This window comes from Cetorhinus maximus, chromosome 15 (genome assembly GCF_964194155.1).
Source record: "Cetorhinus maximus chromosome 15, sCetMax3.hap1.1, whole genome shotgun sequence".
NCBI classification, from domain to species: Eukaryota; Metazoa; Chordata; class Chondrichthyes; order Lamniformes; family Cetorhinidae; genus Cetorhinus; species Cetorhinus maximus.
Genome location: NC_135893.1, coordinates 28,980,218 through 28,992,351, shown reverse-complemented (window position 1 = coordinate 28,992,351; position 12,134 = coordinate 28,980,218). Strand labels below are relative to the sequence as shown.

The following is a 12,134-nucleotide window of genomic DNA, read 5'->3' as shown; positions in this document are numbered from 1 at the left end:
AATTGTGAATATATTAATTTGACTTGCCAAGAATGGGCCCAAAGAATTATTTCCCTACCCAATTAAAAACATTGTGTGTCTGCCTCTCTTTTCATTTTTGAGTTATACAAAAGTGTGTATCTCGCTCCAGTGGTTTACTGGGCATATACACTATCTGATAACAGTTCACATCAACTCTGTTACCCACTCCACAGATGATCCTTGACCTGCTGAGTATTTTCCAGCATTTTCAGTTTTTTTTCAGATTTCCAGCGCTGGCAGTATTTTGCTCTTGTTTAATTCTGTTGGTGTTTATGTTCCACACAAATCTCCTCCCATCTTGCTTCATCCACCCCGATCAGCATATTCTTCTAGTTATCTTTTAAGAGTTCTTGCTACTGAATATTAACTAGTAACCCATGCCATAGCCACCTCCCACTGTGGTCAAATAACCTACCAGAACCCATTGCTTGGGCTTCCACATGAAATAAGAGAGCAGTAGCAAAGGACTGCTGACATCTATGGAGCCATGTATCAGCAAGAGTTTGCCTCATCTGATGAAGACAGGAGGAAATAACGAGAGGCGTTGGGCAGGGGTGGAGGGTGCAGTTGTAAACAAAAAAAAATCAGTTGTGCCCTAGATTGATTTTTGTTCTCTCTCTCCCTTCAGGTTTACATCGGATGTTCGGTCTGTCCTCAGTCGGAATCTCCACCAACATAGACTATGGTGACATTGCATTAGGTTTTTCTGGTGTGCCCTTGTTGACAGCTCATGCCATCTCCTCCTGTGCTTTGAACATTGTAAAACCTGCACTCCAGGGAGGGTTTCTGAGTATGCATGAAGTGACATAAGCTCAGTGGATAGTCAAGACCTGTTTACTTCTGCGTGGACAGATATATATGTGAATGTTATACACGTTCAAATCAGTGCTGAAATGGTGCATCGTCCAATGCATTTTAATATATCTTTTTGTTTATAAAATGGTATTTTTGAGCTAAACTTCACTCAGTTGTCTGAGTTGGAGTTTTTCTTTTGAAATGTTCTGCCTTTTAATGTTTGATTATGTAAAACAAAAGACAAGACCCATGAGAATTAATTTATCAGCCTAAAGCTAAGAAGGTAGCCAGGCTACTTCCCATTGAAAGGGAAACTAGCTTTTTTTATCTGCTCCGTCCTTTTACGTGATGACAAGTTTTCACCCAGCTGTTTGACCAGGAGAAGCGATCCCAAGTCTGAGCCTGTCAATGGTGCTAAACCACAAATATAGAACAAGGCTTTGTTTGGGCCTAGATTTTTTTTAAAGCTCCTCCCTAATGTGAATAGTTCTGTCAATTCAGCTTTTATCAAACAGTATTAATAATTGCATATCAAATGAAGAATAAAATCTGATTTCTAGTACAATAATGGATGATTTGTATCATGACTTCATTTATGGCCTGAAACGGTGCAGCTTAACTATAATTGTAACCATCAGTCTTGCCTGAAATCTATTTTTCCTAATCAATGACTGACTGGTACTTTTAGTTGAAATCCTATTAATCTCCACCAGGATTTCTCCAATTACCATGCATTTTATTTGACCATGTGTCTCGTCCACCTCCTTTCTCTTCTTTTTCCAGACCTGTCTTGTTGACTCAGTAGGTACAAGGATCAATGTGCCATGATACTGAACCATGCAGACGAGAAGGTTTATTGCAGTACTACAATTAGCCTTGCCCCTCTGATCTAAGGAGGGGGAAAATGAGCACTGTTCCTGCTCTTAACCCCTGTGAAGGGACTGCTGCTGAAAATTGCGTTATTTAAGATAGAGGTGAATTTATAAGATAGAGCTAACAAGTGAAAGTAGGATTTGTTAACTGTCCACAGCGGAATGGTCTGCTGGCATTGTCACTCTGCTCACACGCAGGCTGGGAGTTTCCGGCCCCGTCCTTCACCGGAATGTTCCAGTCCCGCCAAAAGTCAATGGACTTTTCGCTGGCCCGGTGTATCCCCTACGGGGGGAGGGGCCCGCCATGGTGGGACTGAAAAACCCCAGCCATAAAGTATGACCAGGGAGGGAGTCTTTTAATTTAAATGTAAATTTCCTGAGAGAATTGCTTTGTTAACATCCATTTAACTGGCATCAAGCTACTTAAAAAATGAAAGACTTGCACTGCAATTACATTGTAAGGCCTTTTGCTGCACAAGCGTAATGATACGGTTGGTCGTGCTCCCTCTATAAACCAGCAAAACTGTAGGATCAAGTTCGACCCTAGCGCTTGAGCCCGTGGTGCTATTAAAAGAACAGCGTGTTCTCCTGATGTTCTGGTTTACATCCTTTCCCAACAAACAGTGCCAAAAACAGATCAAACTAATAATTCACCTCAATGCTGTTTGTGGGACTTTGTGATGTGTAAAATGGCTCCCACATTCGCCTACATAACAGTAACTGTGCTTCCAAGAAATGTGTTGGATGGGAAGCACTTTGGGATAACTGGATAAATGTGAGAGCGTGGAATGTAAATGCAAGTCTTTTCTTCCATATGTTTTCTTGAACGATGCCAGGATTTTGGAGAACTCTGTATTAGTTAGGTCAGAACATTTTGCTACTTTTAACAGGAAAATTGGAAAGGATATATGTTGTGAGGAAGTGGAAGGAACTTTGGGTCAATTAGAGAACACTAACAGCTGAAGACTAAAATAGGTAACATTTCTTTTGCAGTTTGGCCATTTATAAATTTGGATATGTTACAGATGCATGGAATTTATGGTGCCTGTGCTGATTATGCACTCCATTTTGATGGCATTAGACGAAAAGGCTGTCTCTAGTTCCAAGCAATTCATTATGTTCTGTTATGGTAGGTTGGCCTCAACAAAGCTGAGATTACATGATCCATATGGAACCATTGCTATGCATTGGCAGGTTTAAAGGGGTTTGACCCTTCATCGGTCATTAGTTGGTGCTGCAGTTTGTGCCATGACCTACTGGGATATGAATTTTTTTGCCTGCAATGTCATGAAAGTGTGATACTTTCAGCAGGGAGAGAGACTCATTCTGGACTTTTTTTGCACACTTGTCTTAAGGAACACTGGTATGATGCAGATTAGGAGAGAACTAGGTAATTAATTCAAGTGATGTAGGTTATTTGCATTCTCTAGATCCAGAGATTAGGTTGGTAATGATTATCAGATCCTTCCTTGGGTTAGTACCTTGGATAAACTGTCCCCTGAAGTCTTTGATTACACAGCCATCATACATGGAGTGACTGTCAGAGCACCTGCTACCAACAGAATGAAATTGTCTTCATCAACCCCAGAGTATGTATTTAACAATATCATGGTGGCTAATTTCATAACTGGCCTTGTTTCTTTTTTCAGTCTGAGAATGGGGTGAAATTTGTACTTTTGCACCCCTTCACCTAGCCAAAAAACATTATCAATAACATTCATGATTCAAATTTCTTGTATATGAAGTCTTTCAGTAGAAGTTTGGCATATTAATTAGGATATTTAAATGTAGAGTGAAACCATTTTTTTTTTCATAGGAATCAGTGTAAAAGTAGCAGATTTTCTGCCAGGATATGGCTTATACATAAAGGTACATAGTTCTTTAGCCGTATTATTGCCCATACTTTGTAGACTCAATTTTAAACCCCCTGAAACCTTCTTAGTGAAAACCAGGCTTCGGATGGGAAGTACCAGGGATGGCAGGGGAGGAACGATGCAGGGGGTTAAAATGGAATCTGGCAGCAACCTCTCACTGTTTTATCAGCCAGGCTGCTGCTTCCCACCAACTTTGTGGCTGCTTTGATCAGTAATATGAGGCTTGGTCATTTAAAATCAACCAAGCCTGTCCCAGATGGGCCTGAGATACTGCATTCCTGCTCGTGAGTTAAAAGGGAGCCCTAGATCTTAATAACATTAATGAAGTTTTAATAACATAAATAACACTAATTTAGGAGAAAGGCAAAGGTGTTTTGTCAGTTCGTACCACAAGTAAACAGGAGGGTGCTAGAAAAAACAGAGGAACCTGCTTTTGGAGATTACCTGCTTGTACTGTTTATGTGAATTAGTGCTGAAAGACCTCTTGCCAGAACCCAGTTGTCAAGCCTGTATTTTTAATTGGTTACATTGATTTTTGTGCTGGATTCTTGAACAGCCAAACAGCACTAATTGCTATTTTTGACAGCTGACTGGTGAAAGCCTCGGTGTGTTGCTGAGCCATTCATGCATGATGTGCACCATTCCATGCTGTCTTGGCCCAAAACTGACATTCTGAGCCATGTATGCTCAGCAGTTTCTAGTGCCGGTGAGTGTTAATTCTGTTAACCGGTGTTGGTGAGTGTTAACCGCGCTTCATTGCACCAGTTTGAGCAACACTGAACTATAAATTACTTAGGATAGCTGAAAATTCTTGTCACCTTCTGTATTTGAGTATTTATAATTTTAAAAAGTATAGAAGTAACATCAACCTGTGTATTCATACATTGAAGAAGTTTACCGGACCGCCGTTTTGATTTGCTTACTGAGCACTGCTTAACCATTAAAAAAACAGCTTTGGATTATTGGTGTACACCATGTTGGAAGATGGCCTAAAGGAGCTTTGTGGGATTGCCATCTTCTAATATGTTGATCATTGGAAGAACCTGCCCAAATCAAAGTTTTGACTTCCATCCTTGTAATTCACCAATATGGAAGTCATCTCTTAATTCTTGTTCCTTTTGCAATTGGATTTCTGTAGCTAGCTGGTTTATTCTTTTGTAGGGTGCTTTAGTGTGAGAAACTGGTAACCCTGAAAAGAGGGGGTCGGTTACCTCAGTTGGCTGGATGGCTGGTTTGTGATGCAGAGTGACGCCAACAGTGCGGGTTCAATTCCTGTACCGGCTGAGGTAAAGACTTCTCAACCTTACCCCTCGCCTGAGGTGTGGTCACCCTCAGGTTAAACCCGCCACCAGTTGTGTCTCTCTAATGAGAGAGTAGCCCATGGTCCTCTGGGACTACAGTGACTTTCGTTCATTTTTTTCATTCACCCCTGAAAAAATCCAGTAAAATGTATAAACAATTTTAGTTGCAAGCTGAAATTCATTTAAATGCGACTGGGGTTCTTGGTGATCTTCCTGGTCTGCAGCACTCTGGGTCATATTCTTCTGGGCAATTTAGTAGGTAAGTGCGTTCTCATGGAACTGGTTAAATCCTTAGTCTGCTTCTAGTTAGCCGATCTTCACCAGAATTACTGAGATTAATGTCAACAGCGCTAGTACAGGATCTTGATTGTTACCTAGTGACCTTTCCTGGAAAGTGCACGTGTGGATGTTGTGTGAAAATAGGATTGCAGTTTGCAATGTTGCTCCTCAAACACTTGACTCAGGTACAAGTTGGCTGCTGTCACCTGTAAAATCGCTGGCTAGCCAATAGAAAATAGGCTATCATTAAAATCACTGGTTCATATTTTTCTTGGAAAAATGGAAGGACTTGCGGAAGGTGTTCCCCTTGTATTTAAAAACAAAAATTTAATCCGATTTAGTAACATAACATGACTGTCATCTAAACCAGTAACTTTGCAGTTTCAATTGACAGCCAATTTATTTTTCTATTGGGTTTACACTTTACAGTTTGTTTTTTGTTTACAGATGTTTGTGGAATAAAGTTGTAAAAGTGATTAAACTGTTTCTATCTTCAAAGTCTGATTTACAAATTTGGACATGTTTCCGTGGCATTTATACTTTTTAATCCATTTTTTAAAAAAAAACAAAGAGCAAACCCATTGACACCAATTCTTCCTGTATCCTCCTCCTCCTCCCATAATACTGTCCAGCTGATGTGTTCCCTTGATTTTCCCTGATTGGAAAGCAAGCCCAATATTTTCCCTTGTGTGTAAAGAAGTTTCTCCTAACATGTTTTGGTACACTAGTTCTATTCTCCTGCCTTAATCTGAAGTCATGTTCTGTTGCCTCAACCCAAAGAACCCTGCACCTCTTTTCCTCTGCAGTGGTGTAGCTGAGGTTTGTGTCCTGTTGACCAATGGAGGGGAACCAAAAAAATGCTGAAAAATGATATAATTATTGCATAATATGAACCAGGATGTCGGGACGATTCCATCTTTCAGTAAGAATCTCCTCATTGGGTGTCTGTTTGCCACCTGGCTGTGGATAGTGTATGTCATGCTGTCGCAACTCACTAATTGCCTGCTGATTCGACCCCCTTACAGTGATCCGTTGAATACTAGTTTTGGCATAAAATTAGCTATAACAGGGCATGGAAACTTTTGTCAAGGAAGCAAAAACTGAAAACACTGCAAGTGGATAGTAGGTCAATCAATTGACCTTTGAACATGAAAATGGGCTGAGGCTTCAGAACTGATGGGTTCAGGTAAATGGTCTCACCTAGAATGTTGGCCGAGATCGAAAGCTGCTTGAGTTGCTGTGAAAGTCCAAAACGTTTTGCTCCTTTTTTTACAGATTTCCTATTTCCTTTTTGTGTCTCCATAGTGAGTCACGATGAACTTGTTTCCTTTGAAAATACTGGAAGGGATCAGTAGTTGATGCACATGTTCAGCCCGTCACGACTTGTCCAAAGTTCTACCACCCTTATCCTGTGTCTCATAACCCCTGTCCATCAAATCTTCATTGCATCCCCGTTCCTCCAAAGTGATTTCAAAATCCTTGTCTCCATTTGAATCTCCGCATGGCTTTGTTCCTTCCCGCTTCTTCAATTCGGTACTATTGTATGTTCTTCTGACAGGCTTCCTTTGCATCACCCTCTCCCTCCTTTCCACCCTCACCAACAGATGCTTCAGCTGGCCCTGCCCTACTTTGCAATGTTCTCCCTGAAGCTCTCTGCTTTGACACTTCTCCAGCTTTCTTACAGCCTACCTCTTATCCCAAACCTTTCCCCCTCTGCTCTGCTTGGTATCCAGTCTCGCTTTGCTTTCTGAAGAGTTTTGAGATGTTTTATGTTGAATGCTGCTATAAAAGTGCAAGTTGTAAATGATCTATTTTACTGGAACTCTTTTGTTTATGGGCAAATTTAATCTGTCACACCTCAGCAAACTGAAAACCGTACTGGGTGAAATGAATTGGGAATTCCGTCCAGTTATAACTCGACTGGACAACATAGCACAGATCAACTTGTTCAAATTTAGCAATCTTGCTGATAGACCAGAGCAGAAAGGTGTATGCACATCACTGGTGATTTACAGTAATGGATGTATCAGCTTATTTGCCCTTTTTTCCTGTATGGTACCAGTACCAATGTGTTCAATCCTAATGGATAAATCCACACAAGCAAAAGGCTCAATTGTGGTCTGAAGTCTTTTTGCTTCACATGAGAACACGTTCCCCTGTAGTTCACATACTATTTATATTGAGATAGTCTTGAAGTTAGACAAGTTTTTGTATCACTTTACATGCAGAGATCAGAGTGAAATATTTTTGTATGTTTAAAAATGACCTAATCATGCTGGTAGCTATTATAAGTCATTGGCAGGATATTAATGCCCTTGTTATAATTTGATGAAAGGGTGAGGCAGTGTGTTTTTTAAATGATGTATTTTGAAATTTATTTACAAATGTCAAAACCCAAATATACTTGGACCTTCTGGAAAATAATAAACTAAAAAAAAACGATAACTTTTTCCTGTCATTGATTATGCTGGAGTGTGGCGTGATTGATTAATGTGTAGCTGAGTGTAGGACTGAGCCCTTGTGAACCAGATGGGCACCAAAACTGATGCTGGCTTTTTATTCCAAATTTAAATAGTTGAATTTAAATTCCTCAGCTGCACAGTGGGGTTTGAATTTGTATCACTAGATCATTGGTCCAAGCCAAGATTACTAGCCCAGTAACAACAAAGAGAATCTACCCAATGCCCCTCAATGTTCAATAGTATTACCATCCCTGAATCCCCCACTATCAACATCCTAGAGGTTACCATTGACCAGAAACTGAACTGGACTAGCCATATAAATACTGTGACTACAAGAGCAGGTCAGAGACTAGGAATTCTGCAACGAGTAACTCCCCAAAACCTGTCCACCATCTACAAGTCACAAGTCAGGAGTGTGATGGAATACTCCCCACTTGATTGCAGCTCCTACAACACTCAAGAAGCTTGACACTGTCCAGGACAAAGCAGTCCACTTGATTGGCACCACATCCACAAACATTCACTCCCTCCACCACCAACACACAGTATCAGCAGTGTGTACCATCTACAAAATGCATTGCAGGAATTCATCAAGGATCTTTAGACAGCACCTTCCAAACCCACAACCACTACCAGCTAGAAGGACAAGGGCAGCAGATAGATGGGAGCACCACCACCTGGAAGTTCCCCTCCAAGTCACTCAGCATCCTGACTTGGAGTTATATTGCCGTTCCTTCTCTGTCGCTGGGTCAAAATCCTGGAATTCCCTTCCTCACAGTACCTACACCACGTAGACTGCAGCGGTTCAAGAAGGCAGCTCACCACCACCTTCTCAAGGGAAACTAGGGATGGGCAATAAATGCTGCCCAGCCAGCGAAGCCCATATCCGTGAATGAGTAAAAAAAACCCACTATGCTATCAATCAACCATTCCAGATCCCATTGTTGAGTGGGAAAAGATTCTCCTCATCCCGCCGCCTAATCCCCACCCCCGCAGCTTTAGATCTTTTGCCGGTGATTTTAAATCTATGACCGTCTAGTTGTTGACCCACCTAACAGAGCAAATGATTTTTTTTCTATCCACTCTATCAAAACCTCTAGTGGCCACCTCTTAACCTGATCTGTTTTCCAAGGAGAACAATCCTAACTTTTCAAACTGCTTCTTGTAGCTCCATCCCTGGTAAACCATCTCTGTACCCTTTTCAAGGCCTTTTTTTCCTGAAGTGCAGTGCCCAGAGTTGTCCACAGTACTCCACCTGAGGCTTAACTAGTGATTTATAAAGTTCTAACATGACCTCTCTGTTTTTATATTCTATGTTTGTATTATTCCATGCTTCTATTTATAAACCCAAGTAACCCATCTGCTTGCTTAACCACCTGATCAACTTCCTGTTCCACCTTTAAGGATATGTGTATATGGATACCAAGGTCTTCCTGCTCACCAACAGTTTTCAATATCATGCCATTTATAGTGTACAGTCTTTCCATATTAATCCTCCTAGTCCACTTCCCATGAATGAATTTTTAAAAAGCAGTGAGGCAGCACTAATTTCATTGATAGTTTTAAAAAGGAGTTTGAGATTTCAAGAACCTACAGGACCTTGGGCACAAAGTAGGGTGTGAGAGTAAGCATGACCACGTTTTTAAAGAGCCAGTATAGGCGTGATGGACTGAATGGCCACTTCTGCTGTACATTTCTGTAATCTAGGTTTGTTTCTTGGGTTGTGCTGAGTTAACCTGTGTAGCAGCACCACACATCCCTGAGTGCTCCTGGCGTAAGGAAAGGGAAAATTGCCTTGATGTGCAGCTGAGTGTGGGACTCAGTCCTTGATCATCACCTCCCATTCAGCTCTGCCTGTTACATGAGTGAGCATTAGGCATATTTACCATTGAGCAACCTGCTGCCTTCGGACTCAACAAGTGCCACGTCCCTTTGGCCAAGGAAATTAAGCAGATCCACCTGTGGAACTGTACTAGCCATGAGTCAGGAGGCAAAAGCTGTGGATAATCTTGTTGACTTTTCCACTGTAAAGAAGTAATGGTAAGTGCATCTTGAGCAATGTTACTACTTCTTTACTGGTATAAAAGAGAACCTCAGTCATGTTTAGCATTTAAACTCAAAATTTCAACGATAGCCAAACACTCCTGTTTATTGGTTGTAAATTCAAGAATATTAACCTTGTTTGTATTCAGTGAGATTTAAAGTGACTGCCTACTGCAGTTGGAAGACAATAGATGAGAGATCCTGAGGAAGTAGTCTACAAAAGCTTCATCTCCCGACTCTGGATCTCCCTTGCATTCTGAAAGTAAGCTCCTTCAAAGCTGAATAGTTTCACTGTAGAAGTGGATAATTCTCTTTGGGCTGAGATACTTGTTAAGGTTGTTATGGAAAAGGACAAAGATGGGCCAGAAATCAGAGTTCTAAATTGAGGGAAGGCCAATTTTAATAAGATCAGATATGATTTGACCAGAGTGGACTGGGAGCAGCTACTTTTAGGTAAATCTGCGTCAGAGCAATGGGACTCATTCAAGAAGGAAATAAGGAGAGTACAGGGCCAACATATTCCAGTAAAGACAAAAGGTGGGACCAACAAATCCAGGGAACCCTGGATGTCAAGGGATATATAGGATTGGATAAAGAGAAAAGGGGAGGCTTATGGCAGATACCGAGGGCTCAAAACAGCGGAAGCCCTAGAGGAATATAGAATGTGTAGGGGGAACTTAAAAAGGAAATTAGGAGAGCAAAAAGGGGGCATGAGGAAACATTGGCAGGTAAAATAAAGGAAAATCAAAAGTTCTTTTACGAGTGCATTAAGAGTAAGGGGATAACTAGGGAAAGAGTAGGGCCCATTAAGGACCATAGTGGTAATTTGTGTGGAGCCGGAAGACGTAGGTAGGGTTCTAAATGAGTACTTTGTCGATATTCACAAGTGAGAGGGACGGCGTGGGTGTGTAAATCAGGCAGAATAATATAATTAAAGAAATTAGCATAGAAAGGGAGGAGGTTCTAAGTGGTCTGGCAGGTTTAAAAGTAGATAAATCTCCAGGCCCGGATGAAATGTACCCCAGGCTGTTGAGTGAGGCAAGGGAGAAGATAGGGGCGCTGGCAATAATTTTCAATACCTCTGGCCACAGGAGAGATGCCAGAGGACTGGAGGACAGCCAATGTGGTACCGCTATTCAAGAAGGGAGGAAGGGATAAGCCAGGGAACTACAGGCCAGTCAGCCTAACTTCAGTGGTGGGGAAACTATTGAAAGCAATTCTGAGAGACAGAATTAATCTACACTTGGAGAGGCAGGGATTAATCAAGGACAGTTAGCATGGTTTTGTTAAGGGGAGGTCATATCTGACCAATTTGATTGAATTTTTCAGAGGTGCCCAGGTGTGTAGATGAGGGCAATGCATTTGACGTAGTCTACTTGGACTTCAGCAAGGCTTTTGATAAGGTCCTGCATGGGACACCGATAACGAAGGTAAGAACCCATGGGATCCAAGGCAATTTGGCAAATTGGATCCAGAATTGGCTGCGTGGCAGGAAGCAGAGGGTGATGGTCGAGGGGTGTTTTTGTGACTGGATGCCTGTGTCCAGTAGGGTTCCACAGGGATCAGTGTTGGGTCCCTTGCTGTTTGTGGTATATATAAACGATTTAGTCTTGAATGTAGGAAGCTTGATCTGTAAGTTCGCGGATGACATGAAAATTGGTAGGGTGGTAAATAGTGAGATGGATAGCCTTAGATTACAGCAGAATATAGACAGGCTGGTCAGATGGGCTGATCAGTGGCAAATGGAATTTAATCCAGATAAGTGTGAGGTGATGCACTGGGCAGGATAAACAAGGCACAGGAACACATGATGAACGGTAGGACCCTGAGAAGTACCGAGGATCAGAGGGACCTTGGTGTGCGTGTCCACCGGTCCCTTAAGGTAGCGGGACAGGTAGATAAGGTGGTTAAGAAGGCATATGGGATATTTGCCTTTATTAGCCGAGGCATGGAATATAAGAGCAGGGAGGTTATGCTGGAACTATGTAAAACGCTGGTTAGGCCACAGCTAGAATATTGCTTGCAGTTTTGGAATCCGCATTCGAGGAAGGATGTGATTGCACTAAAGAGAGTGCAGAGGAGATTTACCAGGATGTTGCCTGGGCTGGAGAGTTTTAGTTATGAGGAGAGATTGGATAGACTGGAGTTATTTTCCCTGGAGCAGAGGAGATTGGTGGGGGACATGATTGAGGTGTATAAAATTATGAGGGGCATAGATAGGGTAGACAGGAAGGAACTTTTCCCCTTGGTGGAGGGATCAATAACCAGGAGGTGTATATTTAAGGTAAGGGGCAGAAAGTTTAGAGGGGATGTGAGGAAAAATTTTTTCACCCAGAGGGTGGCGGGAATCTGGAACTCACTCGCAGAAATCCACATAACATTTAAGAAATATTTGGATGTGCACTTGCAATGCCATGGCATACAAGGCTATGGGCCTAGTGCTGGAAAATGGGATTAGAATAGTTAGGTACTTATTTGACCGGTGCG

At 41.8% G+C, this 12,134-nt stretch overlaps 1 protein-coding gene across 2 annotated transcripts in view; it reads left to right on the top strand.

The window, feature by feature from the left end:
- The window catches only part of LOC144690581 (CTD nuclear envelope phosphatase 1-like), a 35,619-nt gene extending 34,235 nt beyond the window's left edge, over positions 1-1,384 (top strand). For both annotated transcript variants that reach the window (XM_078558202.1, XM_078558201.1), the window contains exon 8: positions 650-1,384. In XM_078558202.1, the coding sequence (XP_078414328.1) occupies positions 650-710 (61 nt within the window). In that variant the 3' untranslated portion in view covers positions 711-1,384. The remainder of the gene's footprint in view (positions 1-649) is intronic.
- The last annotated feature ends 10,750 nt before the right edge of the window (positions 1,385-12,134 follow it).